The sequence below is a fragment of the Cyrtonyx montezumae genome, unplaced genomic scaffold, assembly GCF_038088225.1.
Source record: "Cyrtonyx montezumae isolate F1298 unplaced genomic scaffold, pur_monq_1.0 scaffold_11, whole genome shotgun sequence".
NCBI lineage: Eukaryota > Metazoa > Chordata > Aves > Galliformes > Odontophoridae > Cyrtonyx > Cyrtonyx montezumae.
Genome location: NW_027071837.1, coordinates 1,449,321 through 1,471,101, shown reverse-complemented (window position 1 = coordinate 1,471,101; position 21,781 = coordinate 1,449,321). Strand labels below are relative to the sequence as shown.

Sequence of the window (21,781 nt, the reverse complement as noted above, 5' to 3'; positions counted from 1 at the left end):
GCCGCCCGCAGCGCGCATGCGCGGCCGCCCGCAGGCCGGCTTCCTATTGGCTGGCGCCTCTCCCGCCTTCCTTCCGTCCGGCCCCGCGCGCGGCCGCTCTGCGCCGCAGTCTCTATGGTGGCGGTCCCGCCATGCTGCGGCCTCCCGTCCGCCTCCCGCGGGTCCTCCGCCGCGCTGCCTCCACCGCCGGGTCCGGCCGCCGCCTGCTGCTGTCCACGCCCATCTTCTACGCTAACGGGCCGCCCCACATCGGGCACCTCTACTCTGCTCTGCTGGCCGACGCGCTGCACCGCCACCGCGGCCTCCGGGGCGCCGGGCCGGGCCGCCTCTCCACAGGTGAGTGTGGGAACGCGGCGCCTGGGCCTTCCCTCCTCGGCTTCTCCTGGGCCTGGTGCCGGGTGGTGGCTGTCCCGGTCCCCGTGTTCAAGTTGGATGTTGGGGGAAAAAGTGATTCTAGGTGGTGCGGCGGCACGGGCTGCCCGAGGAGGTCACCGTCCCCGGAGGCGTTCTGGAGCCGTAGCGATGTGGCATTGACAGACGTGGCCAGGGGGGAGAGCACGGGTTGGGATTGGACTTGGAGACCTTAGAGGGCTTTTCCAACCTTCGTGATTCCTGGGGCTGACCCCCAGCCCTGGTCTCCTTGGGGCTGTCCCTGTTTCCGCAGGTCCTGTCCCCCAGCAGGGGCAGCATGGTGCCGCGGCCCCTCCCCATGACCACCTCTGGCTTTTCAGGGACCGATGAGCACGGGCTGAAGATCCAACAGGCCGCAATCGCAGCGGGAACGTCGCCCCCAGAGCTCTGTGCACGGATCTCAGCGCTGTTCCACCAGGCCTTCACCCAGGCAGCCATCTCCTTCACTGACTTCATTCGCACCAGCGAGCCCCGTCACTGCCGAGCTGTGTGTCACTTCTGGGCTGCCCTGCAGGAGCACGGGGCTCTCTACAAAGGGACTTACGAGGGCTGGTACTGCACAGCAGAGGAGGGATTCCTGCCCGAAAGCCAGCTTGTGGAGCGGGTGGATGCCCAGGGCCGCCCATGCAAGGTGTCTGCAGAGTCTGGCCATGAGGTAACAGTGCCTGTGCTTTGCTGAGCAAGTTCAGGCACTTCTGAGTGAGCGCTGCACGGCTGTCTGTTACTCGGTCCTAGAAAAAATGTTGTGTATGTAGTGCTTTGTGATTCTTGTCAGCTGAGACTTAGCATTATCTCAAAGAACGTTCTCTGTGTCTCATAGCTGTGCTTGGTTATATGAGGGTGAGCTACTGATGGAATCCCAAACCCCAAGCATCACAAGCAGATTTCAGCCATGTGGCACAGAAAGGATTCTGCTGCTGCTGGTTTCATGGGCCATTGGCTTGGAAACAGTGTTGTGAAGTGGTGATGAAAAATGCTGGACAAAAGGCAGAATAAAGCCAGTAATGACTGAGCTGTTTGTTGCTGGTCTTTCAATTGAATAGCATTGGAACCAGGAATGTAGGTACCCAGAGTGCCTCTACAACTGTATCTTTTTTTAATACAGTGTCAAATGTTGCATGATTTAATTCAGCTGTGGCAGATAATCATTCTTCAGAGCTAAGCAGAGATTGTACTCCTTTGGTATTTGTTCAAGACTGCGGTGTATGAGCGTTTGCTCGGGCAGAAAGAGAGAGGCTGTAAAACAGCATATCTTGATAAAGCACACAAAGTGTTTGAGGAAAAGGTTTTACAGCAAAGAAGTCAGTCTTAGATCTGAAATAGAGACAGCGGGCTTCAGAACCCTGAGAATGATTGCTGACCTCTGATGCCATGTCAAGTGCATCAGTGCATTTGCAGAGCATCTGATCTCTAATTTTTTTTCTCTCCTTTGTTCTCAGGTGCACTGGACCAAAGAGGAGAATTACATGTTCAAGCTGTCTGCATTCCAGAACCCATTGCTGAAGTGGCTCCGTGACAACCCACGTACCATTTCCCCTGACCCTTTCTACCAGCGTGTGCTTTGTTGGCTGGGAGAGGACTTGCCAGACTTGTCAGTCTCTCGTGAGAGAAGCCGGTTGCAGTGGGGTATTCCTGTCCCTGGTGACTCAACGCAAACTATTTATGTATGGGTAGATGCCTTAGTGAATTATCTGAGTGTTCTGGGCTACCCTGAGATGCACGGTGAGTGGTGGCCTGCTGCACACCACGTGGTGGGCAAGGACATCCTCAAATTTCATGCTGTCTACTGGCCAGCACTGCTGATGGCAGCAGGGCTGTCCCCTCCTGAGCGAATATTTGTGCACTCCCACTGGACTGTCCGTGGGCAGAAGATGTCCAAAAGCCTGGGCAATGTGATTGATCCCTTTGCTTGTCATGAACGATACACAGTAGATGGATTTCGGTACTTCCTGCTGAGGCAAGGTGTACCTGACAGGGATTGTGACTATTACGATGAGAAGGTTGTTAAGGTTGTGAACTCAGAACTGGCAGATGCACTTGGGGGACTTCTGAATCGATCAACAGCCCCTGGCATTAACCCCAGCAACACTTACCCGTGTTTCTCAGAGACTTGTTTTCCTAAAGTTGTGGATTACAGGGAGACTGAAGCCTCGGGTAGGGCAGCTGCTGAAGACTACGAGTTTGTGGTGTCTGTGGCTTCTCTGCCTCTGCAGGTAGCTAGTTATTTTGAAGATTTCCAGATCTACAAGGCTTTAGAATGCATCTCCCTGTGTGTAAGGCAGACCAATGGTTTCTTCCAGAGACACAGGCCTTGGAAACTTGACAGAAAAGATCCTGCAGAGAAGCTCTGGCTTGACACCATCATCCATGTTACTCTGGAATGTCTGCGGGTCTTTGGGACTCTCCTGCAGCCAGTGATCCCACACACTGCAGACAAGTTGCTTTCCAGGTTGGCTGTTGAGCCAGAAGAGAGAGAGATCTCAAGTTTGACGTTTCTGCCACGCTACAATGGGAAGCCATGTCCCTTCGAAGGGAGGCAGCTTGGACCTGACACTGGCATCTTGTTTCACAGACTAGAGAAGTCAAGTCAGCATCAGATAGAGAACAAGAGGCTTTAGTGTCTGACTAATAGCTTCTGTAAATAAAAGCCTCCAGGAACTCCCAGAAAACATCATTTTTATCAGAGCATGTTCCTCCCATCCCTTGGTGGTGATATGAAGTGGATAAAATGGATTGAGCAGGTCTGTGCTGTCCACTCCTGCCTAGGAGATTGGCATAGATGTCTGCCTTAATTGGAGAGTGAGCACACAGATTGGTTGTGTGCACGCAGCCAGAGAGCTAGGAAAGAATCTCGGGTAACATCCCTGAAGGAGCAACTATGCAGCTTAGCTGGTAGCAGGGAATGAACTCAAGCCACAGTCTAGGGTTTGGATACTGCTGCTTTGTTTTCTGATACATTTTCATAACATAAATGGGCTGAAGCAAAATATCTACCCATGTAAAACAGGGCACTCTTCTACACAGCCTCAAAGCTCCATTAGCGGGCCCTCGTCTTACCTACCTGCGTCTTCCATCCTGGCTCTTCACTTTGCATTTTCTGATGTGAGGAGTGGGTCAGGTCCTCTGGACGTTTTGAGTGGGAATGTGGCAGCCAGCCTGCTCAGCAGTCTTTTCCAGAGATAGCAGCTCACCAACTTGCTTGCTCCAGGAATCCTTCCCATCATTACGAGAGAAAACAAAACGTCTGGGACAAGCAGCAGTGGTTTGAGTGAACTCAGAGTAGGAAAGGCAGAACAGCAGGCTTGAAACTGATGTAATACCGTGACAAAGGAAGAGGAATTGCTGGGAAGTCACAGAATCAGAAGTGTAGGAGCTCACCTCTGCCCGTGGCTGCTGGGTGTTTTGGCCACTGCTGTGTTCCCAGGGCTGGGGCTGTCCTCAGTCGGACTGCGTGGAGGCAGACAGGCTGGGGTGCACATGGCAACAAGTGTCAGACCTCGTGCAGGAGAGGACATTGCAGCCCACAGGTAGAAAACCTTTCACTTCAAAACAAACAACCCTATGGCTGTGGGCAAATAAGATGGTTTATTTGGTTGTGCTCCCGTTCAGGGAGCAGTGGCGTTACTGAAGGAGCTGCTGTGAGCATTTCCAGCAGCTGCGTGTTGCTCGGGGCTGGCTCATGTTCAGGCTGAGTCTCAGAGGGGATCCACATGTCCCCAAGGAAGGGTTTTTTCCTTAGGGCTCACACAGGGAGAAGGCTGAGCAGCAACTTGTAGCCAATGTCTTTGTGTCCCTTTGACTTTGGAGGTTTTTGGCTGTGCATCTTTCTGTGTCAGTGCTGCCAGAAGCAGGCAGCTACGTGCTGTTGTCCTAGGACAGCTGTGACTGCCTGGGGAAATTCTTCCCAGCCTTTGGCTCCTTCACTTCTTACCAAGCCCCGCTGTGTGCAGGGTCAGTTTTGGGGGGCTGTGATGTCTTCTTGAGCTGTCCGCTTTCATTATCAGGGCCAGCAGAAGCACTGGGGCTCTGCAGAGGAAGGGGCCGAGGAGGTTGCTTCTCCCTTGCAGTCCTGTTACACCTTTCTCCCCACGCTGTAGTGCACCGCTCATCTGTGTCACACTACCCAAGAGAAAAAAGCCAGGTCCTCCCTCCCGCAGACCCCGTTTGCAGCAGTACTCCCGAGCCCTGTGCAGCCGACCCGATGCCTCTTGCTCCCGCTCTGCCTCTCCCTTCCCAGCACGGGCAGAAGCGTCCCCGCGACGGGTGGGGCCGAGGAGTCCCAGTCCCTGCCCTCTCTGATGCTGCCGGGGGGGACGATGCCGAGGCGGAGACGTGCGGGGCTGTGCGGGGCGGTGCCGCTGCGCGGGGCGGTCCCGCAGCCTCCGTGCGCCCGACCACCTGATCCGCTCCGCCCGCCGCAGCCGCAGCCTTTGTGTGTGCGGTGCGGCGGTGCGGGATGGCGGCGGGAGGCGGGCGGCCGCCGGGCCCCGACTCCTCGCTGGAGCCCTACGTGCAGACCCGCATCTTCAAAATCATCGTGATCGGCGACTCCAACGTGGGCAAGACGTGCCTGACCTTCCGCTTCTGCGGGGGCACCTTCCCCGACAAGACCGAGGCCACCATCGGCGTGGACTTCAGGGAGAAGACGGTGGAGATCGAGGGGGAGCGCATCAAGGTGGGCCGCGGCGGGCGGACCGCGTCGGGGCCCGGAGGCGGCCGGTCCCGGTCCCGGCCCCGCACCGCCCGCGGGCTGCCCGCAGGCCGGCTGCCTCCCGGGGGCCGTTCGGATTCCAGCCCGAGGGAGGGGAACCGGGGAAGGCTTCTTACTGCGGAGGCATCTTCCGTGACACTGCTGCCTTTCTGATGCTGGCTTGAGTCTGCAGGGGGTTTGAAGCGATGGCATGGAGCCGGTAGCTGAGTGCTCGGAGCCTCGGGGCGGCTGCCAGCCCCGCCAGCGGAGCGCCCGGGCTGGACATGGGCACACACACCGGTGTGTCGTGGAGCTGGTGGCTGCAGGGGCTCGCTGGAAGGTCGGGGCTCACGCTGCCTGGTTGCAGGGGGCTTGGCAGCTGTGGTTTTAGCACTCACAACTGGTGCTAGCGAGCAATAGGAGGATGCAATTTCAACAGAGCTAGAGCAGGACCCATTTGCTATGTGCAGACCTGTGTCACAACTGTAAGAAGTCTGTTAGCTCAGACCAGAGGAGCTTTGACTGATGGATCAGAGCAGATCCACAGATCAACTGCAGTTGGTACAAAACAGCCTGGGAAGCAGAGTTTGCAGCAGATCTTGGCCTCCCAGTGACATGGATCAGAACAAACAGTACAGCTGCCAGGGAGGGGGCAAATACTGCTGTTCTGCTGACAAATGGGGGATCAGAAGTTGAAGGACTGACCACAGTGAATGCAGAGCTAGTGTTTGTTGCTAAGAACTTGTGCTTTTAAACTTGTCAGTGAATCTCTCTCTCTGCCCCTCTCTAGGAGGAGAGCTGTTCATTTCCCCCCCCGCCTTCTCCAGTTCTGCTCACCTCCATGTATCTGTGTTGTTGCAGGCCGTACTGCAGGCTGGCACGAAGCCTGCCTTACTGCTACCAGCTTGTAATGGTTGTCAGGCTTTCTGCTTCTTGGATGTGATTTGTGCTGCAGCAGGCAGGATTGGGAGGCAGTGCAGCAAACTGCGCCTTCTTCTGGGTCCATGCATCCCAGTGGGGAGGTGAGAGGTGGGAGGTGTACCCTCCTGCTGCACCCAGAGTCAAACAGCGTGGGATAATCAGGTGTGGGAATGAACGGGCAGTGCCTCTTTGGTCCAGCAATTTTCCACGCTGAATGATTCTGAGCTGAGCACTGTCACAGTCCAGAACAGCTTGTAAAAAAAAGCATTTACTTAGAAATTGTCAGTTCCAGGCTTCAAGGCATTGCCTGCAAGAGCAAGCAGGACTTCTTATAGAATCAGACTCACAGCAAGATGTGAGTTGGAAGGGGCCTCTGGGGGCCATCTGGTCTGATCCTCCTGTTTAAGCCAGGCCACCCACAGCAGGCTGCCAAGCACCACATCCAGGCAGCTCCTGAAATCTCCAAAAGAGGAGGATTCTGCAACTCTTCGGGACATCCTGCACCAGGGCCCTGTCACCCACACAGAGAATAAGTGCTTCCTGATGCTCAGAAAGAACTCCAGCGTTGTGGTTTGTGCCCATGTTTCTTCTGCTGGGGAGCCTGGCTTCTTTGCACCCTCTGCTCAGGTATTTGTACCCATTGATGAGATAAGTCCTCTGCCTTCTCCATGCTGAACAGTCCCAGCTCTCAGCCTGTCATGCAAGGGCTGCTCCAGTCTTTTCATCTCCTATTCTCTCTTGTACTGGGCGGACTAGACCTGGAGATCTGGGTCCAGGTGTAGCCTCACCAGTGCCAGCTACAGGGGAAGGATCTCCTCCCTCGGCCTTCTGGCTATAATTTGCCTAATGCAGCCCAGGACATCATTAGCCAACCTTGCAGTACGGGGACATTGCTTGCTCATGTTCAGCTCGGTGCTCACTGGGACCCGCAGGTCCTCTTATTCCCAGCGGGGTGTCGGCACTCCAGCCTGTCCAGGTCCCTCTAGATGGCAGCACAGCCCTCTGGTGTACCTGCCACTCCTCCCATTTCAGTGCCATCTCCAGACTGGCTGAGGATGCACTCTTGCTCCATCGTCCAGATTGTCAGTGAAGATGCTGGCTCTTTGTACCTTTTTGGCATTTTTGCCTGATTTCCTATTCTTTGGATGGACAGCTCTTGAGCTCGGGCTGGAGGTATGTCGGTATTAGCTAGCTTTCTTTGGTCCCCTTTTCCTATAGGGCCTTAACCCCCAGGACTCTTTCAAGCAGATCTTTGGAAAAGGCCAAAATCTGCTCTCCTGAAATTCATTGTGGTCTTGTCTTCTGCTCAGGATCCTGAACTCCACCATCTCACAGTTAACGAGATGGCTTTGACCTCAACATCTTCCCCAGTGAATCTGGCCCAGCAGAGCACCTTCCCTCATTGGCTCTCCTATCGCTTGGGTCATGAAGTTGCCACCAATGCTCTCTGGGGATCTCCGGTTTATGCTCTATTGTGTTGTCCCTCCAGCAGACACTGGACTGGTTGAAGGCCCCCAGGAGGAGCTGAGCCTGTGAAGATGAGACTCCTCCTGTCTGCAGAGGGACTCATGCAGTTATTCTTCCTGCTCAGGCTGGAAGTACTGGATTAGGGATTTGATTTAGTAGTTCAGTGGGTAGGGATGGTGATAGGAGGACGGTTGGACTAATGATCTTGTAGATCCTTTCCAACCTAATGAACCTATGAACCTATGTACCCACTACCCTATCACCAGGGCTCTGTGCTCTTCAACCCTAACCTTTATTTCTCACCTGCTTCCTCCCCCGGGCAGAGCAGGAATGCTGCTGCTCTCTTTGCCCTCCCTCCTTCGTGCATACACAGGACATCATTTTCAGGGTCCTCTTATATGCTGTAGGATTAGGTGGACCCAGGTGTTAATCCAGTGCAGGCACGTTTCTGAACCGAGCAGTGCTTTGTGCAGTTGGCAGTGAGGATGATGGTGGGGATGATGGCCAGGTGCACAAGGATGCAGAGGGCGGCCTAGCAGTGCGTTCCCAGGGATGGTAAGTCATCGGGCAGGGACTTTTCTCCCTTGGAGCACAGGGATGAAAGCGTGCTGCTCATTCTTAGGTGTATGCCGTAGCAGCTGCAGCACACCTCCCTGCAGCACAGCCTGCCCAGGGGGGCACCTGGCGCTCCCATAGCCTCAAGAACACCCTGTTTTGCTTCTTAGGTACAAGTGTGGGACACGGCCGGGCAGGAGCGGTTCCGGAAGAGCATGGTGGAGCACTACTACCGCAACGTGCACGCCGTCGTCTTCGTGTACGACGTCACCAAGATGACGTCCTTCACCAACCTCAAGATGTGGATTGAGGAGTGCAACGGGCACGCCGTGTCCCCCCTCGTCCCCAAGGTGCTGGTGGGGAACAAGTGTGACTTGAAGGACCTGATCCAGGTGCCGTCCAGCATGGCCCTCAAATTCGCCGACGCCCACAACATGCTGTTGTTCGAAACCTCAGCCAAGGACCCTAAGGAGAGCCAGAACGTGGAGTCCATCTTCATGTGCCTGGCCTGCCGGCTGAAGGCGCAGAAATCGCTGCTCTATCGCGATGTGGAGAGGCGGCCGGGCCGGGCGCAGAAGCTGGAACAGTCGCGCGATGCCCACGGTAAAAGCGCGTGTCCGTGCTGAGCGCCTTCCCAATAAAGTGTGTGCGGAGCCGTGCGCTCGGACTCGTGCTTTGCTCAGCGCGCATGCGCGGGGCGGAGGGCGGGGCGGGGCGGGGCGGAGCGCGGAGCGGGCGCATGCGCAGTGCGCGCCGCCGCCATGAAGTAGGTTTGGCCCGGTGGGGGGGGGGAGTGGGGAGTGCGGCCTGCCCGGTGCTAACGGTGCCCTCGCCCTCAGCCCTCTGACGAAGGTGAAGCTGATCAACGAGCTGAACGCGCGGGAGGCCGAGCTGGGCGTGAGTGAGGCGGTGTCGTGGCACGCCGAGTACAAGGACAGCGCCTGGGTCTTCATCGGTACGTGTAGGCCGCGGGGGGGGGGGGGGGGAGGGGCAGCGGCAGCGGCTGTACCGCACCGCCCGGGCCCCGCATCGCCGCCCTGACCCGTTGCCCCGCTCCCCGCAGGCGGGCTGCCCTACCAGCTGACAGAGGGGGACGTGATCTGCGTGTTCTCGCAGTAAGTGACCCCCCCCACCCCCCTTCTGTGCCCCTGCAGCCCTGCTGTGTGGGTGCTGATGGTGTGTTTCAGGTACGGGGAAGTGGTGAACATTAATCTGGTGCGGGACAAGAAGACCGGGAAGTCTAAAGGGTTTTGCTTTCTGTGCTATGAGGACCAGAGAAGCACCGTTCTTGCTGTTGATAACTTCAATGGGATCAAGGTGAGCCAAGGGGCCGCAGGCTGTGCGGCTGCAGCAGCTCCCGGAGCATTGCATCGCGTCAGGGAGGAGCTCTGCCAGCTGCTGGCGTCCCGCAGCACACACTTTGCTGTCCTAGATCAAAGGAAGGACGATCAGAGTGGACCACGTGGCCAACTATCGGCCGCCCAAAGATTCCGATGACTTGGATGATGTCACAAAAGCTCTCCATGCGAAGGGCTGCGGGGTGACAACGCCACCTCATACGTCCTCAGAATCCTCGCTGGAGGAGGATGACACGCCAGTAAAAAGACAAAAAGGTGAAATGCATCTCTGCCAGTCTTTACCCTGGGTGGGAGGATCTGTGTGGGTCTCAGGGGAGCAGCAGGGATAGGTTTCCTCTCGTAAAGACGCACCACTCTAATGTCCAGGTGTACTTTGTGATTTCCTGAGCATGTGTCACATAGCCAGCATTTAGCCTTGTCTGTGATCACTGTCTCCCCACCTCTGAAGATCCTTATTCTGCAGGTTATAGTAGCACTCTTCCTGGAGAAGAGGAGCTGTCTGCTAGGCTGCAGGGCTAGCGTAAGGGGGTGGGACAGTGGGGAACAGGGAGAAGAAAGGTTCTGAAAAAGCCTTTTTCTAAATAAATCAAGCAAGCTCTGGTGCTCAGTTGCAGAACTCATGTAGATGATGTTTGCAGGAATGTCCATCTCTGAAGGTGAACCTTTTGTTTCAGATAAAGAGAAGAGCAAACGTGAAGGGCAAAAGCAGAGCTCTCAGGCTCCGAAGAGAGCGGCGTCCGCTGAAGAAGCGCATCCGAGAATCAAGATTAAAAAGGAGAAGGAAGATCCTGGCTATGACCGATATGCAGGGGGGAGTCAGCAGTCCTGCAGTGAGTCTGAGAGGAAACGTGCGAGCAGGACACAGCGAGATGAGGAGGAGCAGAGGCACCAGAGGTCTTCGGGGAGGAGAGGAGAAAAGAGCTCCCAGGAGCACAGAGGGCAGAATGGTTCTCGGGAAGAGAGAGATGAGGTCAGCAGGAAGGGGGAAGGGCACAGGAGCCGGCGAGAAGAATGTCCTGAAGGGGGCAGAGCCAGGCACCGGTGGGAGAGCAGCAGCAGGGAGTCCCATCCCAAGCACAGGGAGCGTGGTTCCACCAGAGATTCCAGCCGTTACTGAGCCCTGGTGTGAGCACCTCAGTGCCACAGCTGCGCTCTGTGAGCTGCGCCCAGAGCGTGTCCACAGCTTCCTGATGCCTCCTTGAGGGACCACAGCTGGTGTTGCATCTCACACCGCTCTGACTCAGACAGGGATGTGTCCCTGCTGCGCTCTCGATGTGAGCTCTGGTGCTGCCTTGTGCCCAGCCCTCGCGTGCAAGGATCCTGCAGGTCTCTGCAGAGGGGCTCAGGGCGTGGTGGGGCAGGCCTGCCCTACAACGTGCCCCCCCAGACTGCTCCCATTGCTCCGTGGGGGCGGCCCTGACTGCAGTGGGGCTGCTGGGTGCCCCCAGCCTGTCCCAGCTCTCTTATGGGATCTCAAAAGGCCATGCTGATGAGTCAGTGTAGTTGGATGTTTTTTGGTTTCAACTCTTCTTAATAAAATTGTTTAAACAGAAGAGACGACAGTGACTGCCGTTTGTGTGGTCGGGTAGCGGGGGAGGGTCGGGTAACGGGGGAGGGTGGACTTTTCCCTTGTGCTGTTCCGGCTGAACGTCGGTGGCATCTGATTGTGAAATGGGGAATGCGGTGCCAACTTGGAGCTGTGCGCGGTTGCTGCCGCAGCCCCTGCTCCGTTCAACGTTTCTCTCCGCCGTGCCCGGCGCTGCCGCCGGGGGGCGCCCTTTGGCTGCCGCAGGGCGCTTCCGTTTCCGGGGCGGGGCGAAGCGAGGCAGTGCGGGGCCCGGCGCGGCGGCGCGCTCCGCCATGCCATGTCCGCGCTGAACTGGAAACCCTTCGTGTACGGCGGGCTCGCCTCCATCGTGGCCGAGTTCGGTGAGGTGGGGGCGGGCGGGGGGCGGGCGTCGGCGCGGGGCCGGCGGGGCGCTGACGGCCGCTGTCCCCGCAGGCACGTTCCCCGTGGATCTGACCAAGACGCGCCTGCAGGTGCAGGGCCAGAGCGCCGATGCGCGGTTCCGCGAGGTGCGCTACCGCGGCATGTTCCACGCCCTGTTCCGCATCTGCCGCGAGGAGGGCGGCCGCGCCCTTTACTCGGGGTAAGCGCGGCGTCTCGGAGGCGGCGGAGCCGTTGCGGGGATGGGGGCGGCGCGGCGCGGTTCCGCGCTGCCGGGAGCTCCAGCCGTCCTCGTTTGTCACCCCGCCCAGGATCGCCCCTGCGCTGCTGAGACAGGCGTCCTACGGCACCATCAAGATCGGCATCTACCAGAGCCTGAAGCGGCTGTTCGTGGAGCGCCTGGAAGGTGTGTGCGAGGGAGCGGGGTGCGGCTCCTCCGAGATGCGCTGCGGGCTCTGTTCTGTGTGGGTTTGCTTTCCTCTGCCCTTTCCAGCTACGGTTCTCCAAGAGATGGAGTTCTCGCTTCGTGCTGTGCAGCTGCGTGTGTTACGTGCAGGGACAGGCTGCTGCGTCCGCCTCCCACAGTCACAGGAGCGGTCCCTAAGCTGGACACATCCACACTTTCCCCAGCTTTTATCCTTCTTTTGCAGTATCAGAGCCCAGAAAATCCCCAGCGTACTGACACAGCCCCATCCTTTCTCATTAGCTTCAGGAAGACATCATATCCCAGCTGTGCTGCCTGCACTGCTCTGTGTTACTTGGGTTGAAACCTTCTGCAGGAAGCCTTTCCCATTCTCCTCTTGGAAGCTTGAAGTCCTCCTTGAATGCAGCAGCTGTGGTTAAGATAGTTGTCCGATTCATGGGGTTTTGCTGTGTTTAAGGAGATAAGAAGCAGTGAGTGCTCTCGACTCTGGTGACAGGAGCCTCTGTTGCTCTGAACTGTAAGATAACAGAGCAGCTGAAGTTGAAGATGTCTTTGGAGGAGCTGCACATGCAGCTCTACATCCTTTTCTGACATCATCATTGAATATTTTATGATACTCAGGCTGGGAAAGTGAGGTGAGAGATCCACGTCAGTGATAGAACCAGGCGTGCAGTGCACTAGACCCATTTTCCAGGGGCTGCTCTCTTGAGTAATGCCTCTCCCTGTGGACGGTTCTGTGCTCATGTACTGCCCATCTCACTTGCTGTTGCAGCATTTCCAGTTGTGAGTACTGTTGTTTGAATATTTGTCTCCCTACAGGCCTGGGGCAGCACGTGGCCTGGTCTCCTCCGGGAAGTGCTGTGGTCAGTACCAGCAAAGGGCCCTGCCTTTTTCCAGCGTAACCATCAATCTAATACTGGACCTGGAAGTCTTGGATTATTTTTTTTTTCTTCTCTGGAACTAATTGCATCTAACTTTCTCTGCTGGGTCATCTACTCTCTGTTTTTCAGGGAGGCTGCATATTCTGAGGGTGGCCAGCTGGGGCTCCCAATTAAAACTAATTGATGTCAGATTGCCTTGAGAAGTATTTAGTCGCCCCTCTGTCTTGCCATAATCCATTACGAGAAATGCACCACTGGGCACTGAAATCTCAGATGATTGTGTATCATTTTTCTTCATAGCAGCCTTGTCTGATCAGCTAGAACTGGCAGTCAGACCTGCTTCTCTCTGACTGTGTGTTGCTCATTCAGCCTCAGCTTTTTGCCTCTGGCAGCTGCAGATAGGTGTGCAGTCAGCTGGGGGCACATGGCCAGTTTCTGCTTGTGCAGCTTCACCATGTGATTTGTGAACTTAGCTTTTCTGTTCTTTGCAGAGCTTCTTGCTTGTTCAGTACAGCCTGTAGACCTTCTCTTCACATCTTTAGGATCTGACTTCCTTTTCTTGATTGCAGATGAAACGCTGCTGATCAATGTCATCTGTGGAGTGGTTTCGGGGGTGATCTCCTCTGCACTTGCCAATCCAACCGATGTGCTGAAGGTAAGAAGTGTGCATGTCCAGAGAGCCCACTGCAGTGTGCCACGTGCTCCTGCTTTCCAGTGAAGGTGCATCTCTCCCAGCTGCAGTGAGGTGCTCTCTTTAAGCCACTACTGACATCAGTTCTGCTCATTTGGGCTTGTTAGGAACGGAGCTGCTCTGTTGTTCCTTTCTACCAGGAAATCCATTGAGCTGTTCTTGCCCTCAGGGTGGGTGCTGATGCTGTACCACTGACATGCACATTCCTTTCAGATTCGAATGCAAGCTCAAGGCAGTTTGTTCCAGGGTGGCATGATTGGCAGCTTCATCGATATCTACCAGCAAGAGGGTACCCGAGGCCTCTGGAGGGTGAGTACCAGCTGCTGGAAACCCCTCATATGTCCACTAGTATCAGAATTAAAAGCTTCCTCAGCTTGCTTGCTGCTCCTCTTCAGAGCACAGGTGCAGCTCTGGGGGAGAACTGTGAGCCAAGGGTGGTAGTGAAGTCCTTCTGGTTAGCAGGCAAACAGAAGCTTGTCTGTGGTGGAGATTGGGTCTGTGCTTTGGCAATGCCAGCACTGGGCCAGGCAAACCTGGATCCTGGGACTGGAGCTGGTCCCTCCTGTGTGGACCAGTATTTGAGTGTGGGCCACCAGATTGGGTCTTTTGTGGTATGGGATCTTTTCTGGTGTTGAAATTTCAAGATGCTGTTGTGGAAGAAAGGTGAATTATAGCCTTATTCCTTTGTGGGCTAGAGGGAGAGAAGCAGCAACTGGTTAATCTGGCTGTAGTGAAACTGCCAGGGTGGAGGACGGAGGAGTTCTCCTTAGCTTTGGAGTTATACTGGGAGGCAGTGAGCAGGCTCTACCTCAAGGTTCAGCTGCAGGGTAGGATGATGATGATACCAAGTGTACTGTCAGGAGAAAGACCCTTAAGAGGGGGCTGGGAAGAGATGTTATACTAGCTGTGGGCCTCAAGGCAGCAGTTCATGCTTGTGTCTGATGTTTGTGTTCTGCAGGGTGTTGTTCCAACAGCCCAAAGAGCTGCCATCGTGGTTGGGGTGGAACTGCCAGTCTACGACATCACCAAGAAGCACTTAATTCTGTCAGGGCTGATGGGTGATACAATTTTTACCCACTTCGTGTGAGTATTTGCTGCAGCTGCTGCACTCTCTGGTCTTGGCAGGGTGTGTGAGGCAGAGGAGCAAGGCTGGATTTGGAGATCTGTTTATAGAGCAGGAGCTGCCCTGTGGCTGCCTTTGGTCTTCCTTCCTCCTTCCCTGCCACAAAGAAATATTTGCTGTGTGGATAAGGAGGTGCATTTCCAAGAGGCTGCCTTCAGGTCTGTGTCACCTTGTCAGCACCCAGAAACACGTGCATGACTGCAGACAGACCTCTGGAGACCTGGCAGTGGGCTCTGGCTGGAACTTCATTAGATGGAGCTGAGAGTTTTGCTTCCCTAGCTCTCTGGGTCTCAGTGTGGTATTGGTTTTGGGTGGGAGCAGACAGCTAATGGCAACTAATGTTTACTGCTAGATGCCTTTCATGAAACTGAGTGAAAGATAATGTGCTTATGTTCAGGCTTGTCTGAGCTAGACTGGCCATATTCAGAGCTGTTTCTCTCTAATGTTTTGGTGTATCTAGTTCCAGTTTTACGTGTGGGCTGGCAGGGGCTATTGCCTCCAACCCCGTGGATGTGGTGCGGACGCGGATGATGAACCAGAGGGCAATAGTGGGCAGTGTGGAGCTCTATAAGGGCACTCTGGATGGTCTTGTGAAGGTAAGGAGGTGTTTCAGGTGGGCGAATCACTGTTTTTAGGAAGCTGGCCACTGTTGAAACATGGGCTGGGTGAGCAGACAGTGAGGTGTATTGAAAACTGGCTGGGGGTGGTGGCATCCCCACAGCAGAGGTCCTCTTTGGCTCTCTGCAGAATCTGTGACTGGTCCTGAGTTGTCTGATAACTGATCTGTCCTTTCTCTCCTCCCAGACGTGGAAGAGTGAGGGGTTCTTTGCACTCTATAAGGGTTTCTGGCCCAACTGGCTTCGGCTCGGTCCCTGGAACATCATTGTATCCTTCAGTATGCTGCTGGGAGATCATGAGTATGGACAGGCAGGGGAAGACAGAGCTGTAAGTGGAAGTTCAGAGCAGACACCCTGAAGGGATACGCTGTGTCTTAGCCCAGAGCAGACTCTCTGTTGTGCTTGGACAGACGTAGACTGTGATGTGACTGCAGATGGTTCAAGTGCCAAAAAATGCCACTGGCTGTGACTGCTCCTTCTGACAGCTCTGTAGGTGGCGTATGCAGGGACTTCCAGTGCAGCAGCATAGGCATTTTCCTGTAAAGTAAGTGCTTTCAAGTGCATGGCTTTAAACTTTCCATTTAGCTTGAGCTGCTGGAGTTGCAGCACTTTCAGGATGGGCCCCTGTTTTAGGAGGAAAGCCTGGGGACTATTCTCTTGGGACAGGTGCTGACCTGCTCTGCAGAATCATTCCTGCTGTGTTGCTGTACTGGTTTCTTCATTGCCTCTGACATAGTTTATTTAAAATAAGTCCATGCTTAGTAAATCCCCTTTCCTAGTGGTCTTAGGCAAGCCTTGGACAGCTCAATTTTTGGGCCTTCCCAAAGTCTCTTCCCTCTTCTTGTAGCCTCCTTTCACAGCTCTCTTCCGTCTGTACAGATCACTTTATGCTGCCTGGAAGAGGGGATTCCCCATGTTGGTTTTCAGCTCTCCTGTGCTGATGATCTACATGCCTTGCCTCCTGAGGTTTGGCCTGGTGGTGAGGGAGGTGCAGTGCAGCTGCTCTATGTGTTTGGCCTAATTCCTTGACTTTTCCTTCAGTTTTTTATCACGTATGAGCAATTGAAGCGACTCCCATTCTGAGAGCGAGCTTCATTCCATGAGTGTCATCTTCAAGGCTTACAGCAGTGCTTTGCTGCAGCCTTCCTCTTCATTTCACCATCCCCACGTTTTGGTGTTCTGTTACATGTGGGTCTGGGCTCTCCTCCTCCCCCACATTCATGGTTCATGAAGGTTGTTCTGGCTGAAGTTGGGAGGCTGATGGCAGGTACTGCATGCTTTGTTTCACACGGAGGCAAGTATTAACTGTGCACAAGTGTCTGGGCCTGAAGCAATATCTTCTGTGAAGATCTGTGCATTCCAGTGGCCTTTGGGTGCAGCTGTGGTTCGTTGTTGGCTCGTGCATTGTTCTGCCATGCCTGTGGGGCAAGGCTGGAGGCTGGAAAGGGGTGCTGGCATGTTTCCTTGCAACCTGTAACCTCATTAAATTATTTATTGACTGGATGGCATGAGTTTGTGTTTGTGCAGACTTAGCATGGGTAGGGTGGATATTTTTCAGGGTGGATGCTATGTCTGGCCTTGGAGACAAGAGAAAAAGTGCACTGAAAAAAACCTATATCTTTTTTCCCCCCAATACTTTTGTCATAGTCTTCAAACTTCATTGTGATAAACTTATTTCTAAAAGGCAGCTTGAAGGTTAATCAGGAAATGATGGTGCTGTAACGTTAGCTTGGTTTTGGAAAACCTCAGTCTCTCTTAACCTTATGGCTCAAGATTACGTTGAAAGCAAGATAAAGAGCCATTTAAAACAGAACTGAAATGCCCCACTGCTTTAAAACGGCGGTCTAACATTTCCAGTGCTGAGTGTAGAACATCAGGGAAGTGAACTGTATTTTTGAAACATGCACAGCTATGAAAGCAGTTGTTTTTTTCCTGCTTCCTTCCTGCTCTGTGGGGCTCCTTCAGTCCGGATGGAGGTCCCATGTGATGTGCAGCATTGCTTCCTGCTTGGGAGTGCTGCAAAGTGACGTTCTCCGTGCAGATTGCACGAGGGATGTTCAGCCTAGCAGAGGAGAGAGGATTGTTTGCTGTGGTTCTGCAGGCACCTGGCTCAATGCATAAGGAAGGTGATGCCTGTGGACTTAAACTGTGCCACGAATGGAGGTGTTCCTATAAGGCTGGGAGGGTCAGTTTCAGAGTAAAACTGCAGGTTACCAGGGGCTGGGAGCAGTGCACTGAAAGAAGCAGACAACGTTTGCGTGCCTCACCTTGCCTTGCTCTTGGGAATTTCTAAAGATCTGAAGTAAAGAAACAGCTGTGTGATGGATCAGTGTGAATCCATTTGAAAGAATTTCAACAGTAATTCATTTGTTTGGTTTTCTTCACGTTTCTGTAACTAGTTGTGGAGCAGATCCTTCTGTGCAGCTCGGTGCTATACTGTTGTTCATCATTTCCTTGCTGACAGCCACTGCTACCCCATCTTTGTTGTTCAGGAGCAAAGCTCCACAAGCAGCTCCTCAGAAATGCATGAGCAGGGTATCTGTGGCTGCTTTTGGGATTTTGGTTTTGTTCTCTTCCTGTGTTTAGTGCTGGTGGGAGGCTCTTCTTCCCACCCTCAGCAGCTGCAACCTGCCCTGTGCCACGCTCTTGCCTTTGGTCGGCGCCAGCAATGCGTTCTTGGCTGTGTCCTGACCTTGGTTCTGCTCAGCCTCTCCCCAGCAGCCTGCTTGCCTCAGGTTGCTATTTGACAGAGGAAGGCTTAAGCCTTCCCCGTTTCCTGGCAGCTCTGATTTTTCCACTTCTTGGTCCAGGGGAGATGGCTTTGTTTAAAGGGATCGCTGTTATTTCCTCGGTCCCTATGGGAAGAGGCTGCTGTAGTTCTGGCAGTGACCCTGCAGAAGCCTCGTGAGCTGTACCACCTGTACATACATCCTGGTGGGCTTTTCTCCTTTATCTGCACTTGTGTCAAAGCTGAACACAGGCTCTGCTGAGGTCCTTAGTGCTTGGCTGGGGTGCCCACCTCCCCGTGTGCCACCACAGCAGCATCCCTGAATGATGAGGAGGAGTGATCAGGGTGTGATCCTGGCGCTGAAACAGACCACAGCTCCCGAGCAGGTCTCATGGTCACACTGGGAGATGCTGGAGAGGCCAACAGCAGCACGGGCTGCCCTGGAATGTAAGAAGCCAAAGCACCCTGTGCACCGTGGGGCTGCTGCCCTGCTGGTGGAGCAGGGAGCCAGGGGAGCACGAGTGGGCTGTTCCAGAGGAGAGTGGCGTGACTCCATCCTCACACAGGCTTCCTGCTCAGTGCTTTGTGCTCACCCTCCTGCTCTGGGGTTGTCTGGAAACGTGGCTCGAGGGGAGGGACCTCTGTGGGCACAGCGGGTGCTGTGAGGGCACCAGTCCCTTCTGGCACAGCAGAACTCTGCTCTGCAGAGGTACCACTACAGCCAGGGCTTCCACAGCACTGCCTGGGGAGCGAGGGGCTGTGCTCGTGGCTGCCTGCTGCCTGAGCTGTGCACACCGAGAGGCCCCAGGTGAGGAATGCTCTAGGATTGATCTTTTCAATCAGGACACACCATCTTTGGGTTGTGCCCTGCCAGACATGGGCAGCGTGGCCGTGGGAATCATCCTTGCTGTGCTGGCTCCGCTCATCATCACCGCCAACGTGCTGGTGGCCATTGCCCTCCTTCGCCTCATCTGGAAGACCGGCTACAAGGGACACTATTTCGTCCTCAATCTTGCTGCTGCAGATGCCATGGTTGGCTTATCGGTTATAAGTCTGGTCAGGGATGAGTTCTTCGAGCACTTTCATCCCCCGCAGATCTTCTGTGTCCTGCGAATGGCTTTTGTGACCTGCTCTTCTGCTGCTTCTATCCTATCCCTGACGCTGGTCGCGTGCTACAGGCACCTGGCCATCAGAAAACCTCTCCGCTATTTCCAGCTGGTCACGGGCATGCGGGTGGGGCTGCACTTGCTGGGGCTCTGGCTGCTTGCTGCTATCGTTGGCTTCCTCCCAGTCCTCGCCCCAGACTTTCAGATCTCCCTCCAGAAAAAATGCTCCTTCTTCGGAGTCTTCCGCCTCAGCTACATGCTCATCGTGTCCTGCATGGGCTTCTTTCCAGTACTGTTTCTCTTCATTTACCTCTACTGTGACATGCTGAAAATTGCCTCTGTTCACGTGCAACAAATCCGGGAAGTGGAACGTGTGGGGCTGGCAAGGAGCACCACCAGTGACATGAAGGCCATGCGCACCGTGGCCATGCTGATCGGGTGCTTTGTGCTGTCCTGGCTGCCGTTTTTCATCGCTGGCATCGTGCAAACTGTGTGTACCGACTGCTTCCCCTACAAAGTCGTTGACAGTTACCTCTGGCTGTTGGGACTGTGCAACTCCCTCCTGAACCCCTTGCTCTACTCCTACTGGCAGAAGGACGTGCGGCGGCAGCTCTCCCAGCTGGCTGCTGCTGTGAAGAGGAAAATCCTTCATCTGGGGAAGGCTCGCTGTTTCCCCAGCAGAGGCACCAAGTCCATTCCCACTGTGTCATGCTTGCAGCTCCAGGACTGACGTGGTAAGGAGAGGCTTTGCAGCTTGACTCCTTCACCAGAACCGTGGATTTGAGGGCTGCCAGCTGTGTGTGACCTTGGGTGGAGTAGGACAGCTGCGGATGCTAATTCTTAGACACAGCATGACCAGCACAGCTGGTTTTGCACCAGCTCAAGGGCACCTTAAATTGCAGGTGCGTGGCACACATTAAGTTTTGCTTTGAGTCAGCAAGAGCAGCCTTGTGTCTGGTGGGACCAAGCTGCTCCCTCCACAGACTACACTCGCTCACTTTTTGCTGCCTGGCTTTCCTCAGCCCCAGTCTGGGATCCTTCTGCTCTCCCCCTCTGCCTGGGCCAGGTTTCCCACCAGCACCTGGGGTAGGGCTGCTCTCACTGTTGGCTCTGTCACTCCCTATCACTGCTTTACCTAAACCAAACTCGGGATCCAACAGATGCGATCGGGGCTATCCCCCAAACCATCCTCTGATGGGGATCAATCCTGGAGGCAGAGGTGAGGGGTATGGGTCTCTGGGGTCACTGCTGTAGTGCAGGGGATGTGGTGAGGGGCCTGGCTGTTTTTCAGCTGTATATGCACTGGAGCAAAAGCTGAGCAGCCCAAGGTGCAGTGTGCCTGTAATAGGTGCAGGGCAGCACCGGTTTGTGCTGTGACTGTTTGGTTTGAGCTGTAAAGCTAGTTAATGAGTGACTGACTGAGTGCTGAGCAGGAAGGACTGCATTGGAGACAGGGAAAACCTCGTGCAGAAGGGCTGCTTTGTCCCACCAACGTGGTAGGTCTGGTTACAGGGCTGTAAGGCTGTCTCTACGCTGACTCACCAGATGGGAGCACACAGCACTTGGTGCACGGTCTGTCACGCAGTGGTGATGGGCAGACTGCTGGTCCTGCGAGAGGCTATGGTGATATCTAACTGTAAAACTGCATGCATTTAGTCCACATAGCAGGAAAATTTCCCTTAAAACAGGTTACTTAGCAAAGGACTCACTTCAATCTGAAGATGGGGATGCTATACACAAACTGTAGCTGGTTCCTCTTCTGTCTCCTGCCCTGCTGGGTAGAGATGAAGGCTCAAGGCCTTATCCCGTATGCATCCAGAACCTGCCTCCATCCTGAGGCCATCCTCATCTCAGAGGAACGGATGAAGATAAAAGTGCTATATAAAAACCAAACCAAACAAAAGCAGCAGGCGCCCTGTGGCACTCATCCCTATGTCTGGGATGGGCCCGGGACCAAACACCACATTACATATCCTGTTCCTGACCGTGTGTTAAGGAAGGAGCTGAGATAAGGCTCATATAGAACAGATGGGCTCTGTGGGTGAACTGATGCCTCGCAGGTGGACTCAGTAGGTGGATCCACTCTGATTCACTTCTGGGGATCAGCACATCATCTGTCAGCATGACGTGTTTGCTGCCTGTGCTCAGCACAGCGTGGGCTCCACCAGCTGTTGCTTTGCAAGGACCCACCCTCACCAACTACCTGACAACGCTGAATCCGTCCTCTGCCTCCCTCTAACGTGCCTCCTGTGAGCATCACCGCGAATGGAGACACCTTTCAGGCGGACCTCTTGCTTCCCGACCTTGTGTCTGCTGCATCCGCCGCCGTTCTGCTGCCCACGGGCCGGGCTGCAGGCGGGCATTGTGCCTGGGCACGGAACCACGTTTGCAGACTGGGAACAGGCGGGCACCTGGCAGCAGCACCCCGCATCCCCCCAGCTGCTGGGGGGATGGCATCCGCTCGTGCCACAGCTGCCATGGGGACGGGGCGATGGATGGATGGGAGATGACACGCTCCTGCCCAGCATGCCACGCATGAGGCAGAGCATGGACCTACAGCCGGGGATCCCTCGCTGGGTACCTGACGCTGACTTGCTTTCCTTCTCTCCCGGCTCTGAGTGCCGCAGGAGGGGTAGGGATAAAGAGCGCTTCCTCTGTGTGCTGTCCCGCCGGCTGAATAAATCGCATCACTGCCGCTCTGCTCGCTGCTCCGACTCACGGTGGGGGGGGGGGGTGCCCTCTTCAACGTCCCGAGGGCTGCGCTGCCCCACACCGGTCCCCGCCGACACGAAACGGGGCCGGGCCGCTGCGGGTCCCCAGGGAGCGGCCGCGGATCTGCAGCGGGGCCGGGCCGGACCCAC

The 21,781-nt window shown here is 55.2% G+C and overlaps 5 protein-coding genes across 6 annotated transcripts; all 5 read left to right on the top strand.

The window, feature by feature from the left end:
- Position 1: 1 nt before the first annotated feature.
- MARS2 (methionyl-tRNA synthetase 2, mitochondrial) lies at positions 2–3,417 on the top strand. The gene is given in 4 exon segments (XM_065729253.1): positions 2–129; positions 131–336; positions 732–1,066; positions 1,851–3,417. Coding segments are annotated over 4 exon segments (1,833 nt in total). The 5' UTR covers positions 2–16; the 3' UTR covers positions 3,030–3,417.
- A 1,427-nt stretch (positions 3,418–4,844) lies between these two features.
- On the top strand, positions 4,845–8,670 carry RAB33A (RAB33A, member RAS oncogene family). The gene is made up of 2 exons (XM_065729264.1): positions 4,845–5,086; positions 8,215–8,670. The coding sequence occupies exons 1-2, from the start codon at positions 4,868–4,870 to the stop codon at positions 8,668–8,670; spliced, it is 675 nt and encodes a 224-aa protein (XP_065585336.1). The 5' UTR covers positions 4,845–4,867.
- Positions 8,671–8,776: 106 nt separating this feature from the next.
- On the top strand, positions 8,777–10,555 carry RBMX2 (RNA binding motif protein X-linked 2). The gene is made up of 6 exons (XM_065729258.1): positions 8,777–8,810; positions 8,884–8,999; positions 9,108–9,159; positions 9,232–9,361; positions 9,477–9,657; positions 10,077–10,555. The coding sequence occupies exons 1-6, from the start codon at positions 8,806–8,808 to the stop codon at positions 10,517–10,519; spliced, it is 927 nt and encodes a 308-aa protein (XP_065585330.1). The 5' UTR covers positions 8,777–8,805; the 3' UTR covers positions 10,520–10,555.
- Positions 10,556–11,246: 691 nt separating this feature from the next.
- On the top strand, positions 11,247–16,589 carry SLC25A14 (solute carrier family 25 member 14). Of its 2 annotated transcripts, none has more exons than XM_065729261.1 (9): positions 11,247–11,331; positions 11,405–11,552; positions 11,683–11,756; positions 13,225–13,310; positions 13,560–13,655; positions 14,305–14,429; positions 14,930–15,065; positions 15,274–15,354; positions 16,128–16,589. In XM_065729261.1, the coding sequence occupies exons 1-9, from the start codon at positions 11,268–11,270 to the stop codon at positions 16,167–16,169; spliced, it is 852 nt and encodes a 283-aa protein (XP_065585333.1). In that variant the 5' UTR covers positions 11,247–11,267; the 3' UTR covers positions 16,170–16,589. The 2 variants fall into 2 exon arrangements, with proteins under 2 accessions (XP_065585333.1, XP_065585332.1); XM_065729260.1 differs by having other exon boundaries at positions 11,662–11,756.
- Positions 16,590–18,690: 2,101 nt separating this feature from the next.
- On the top strand, positions 18,691–19,650 carry GPR119 (G protein-coupled receptor 119). Its single transcript, XM_065729257.1, has one exon. It carries the CDS (start codon positions 18,691–18,693, stop codon positions 19,648–19,650), a length of 960 nt encoding a protein of 319 aa, XP_065585329.1.
- The last annotated feature ends 2,131 nt before the right edge of the window (positions 19,651–21,781 follow it).

Bases quoted from the DNA above. Each gene is read 5' to 3' on its own strand.
- RAB33A (XM_065729264.1), top strand. From the start codon at position 4,868: ATGGCGGCGGGAGGCGGGCGGCCGCCGGGCCCCGACTCCTCGCTGGAG. The intron at 5,087-8,214 runs GTGGGCCGCGGC...TTTGCTTCTTAG, and splicing joins TCGAGGGGGAGCGCATCAAG to GTACAAGTGTGGGACACGGC.
- RBMX2 (XM_065729258.1), top strand. The intron at 9,000-9,107 runs GTACGTGTAGGC...CGCTCCCCGCAG, and splicing joins CAGCGCCTGGGTCTTCATCG to GCGGGCTGCCCTACCAGCTG. The intron at 9,658-10,076 runs GTGAAATGCATC...CTTTTGTTTCAG, and splicing joins GCCAGTAAAAAGACAAAAAG to ATAAAGAGAAGAGCAAACGT.
- SLC25A14 (XM_065729260.1), top strand. From the start codon at position 11,268: ATGTCCGCGCTGAACTGGAAACCCTTCGTGTACGGCGGGCTCGCCTCC. The intron at 14,430-14,929 runs GTGAGTATTTGC...TGGTGTATCTAG, and splicing joins ACAATTTTTACCCACTTCGT to TTCCAGTTTTACGTGTGGGC. The intron at 15,355-16,127 runs GTATCCTTCAGT...CTTTTCCTTCAG, and splicing joins TCGGTCCCTGGAACATCATT to TTTTTTATCACGTATGAGCA.
- GPR119 (XM_065729257.1), top strand. From the start codon at position 18,691: ATGGGCAGCGTGGCCGTGGGAATCATCCTTGCTGTGCTGGCTCCGCTC.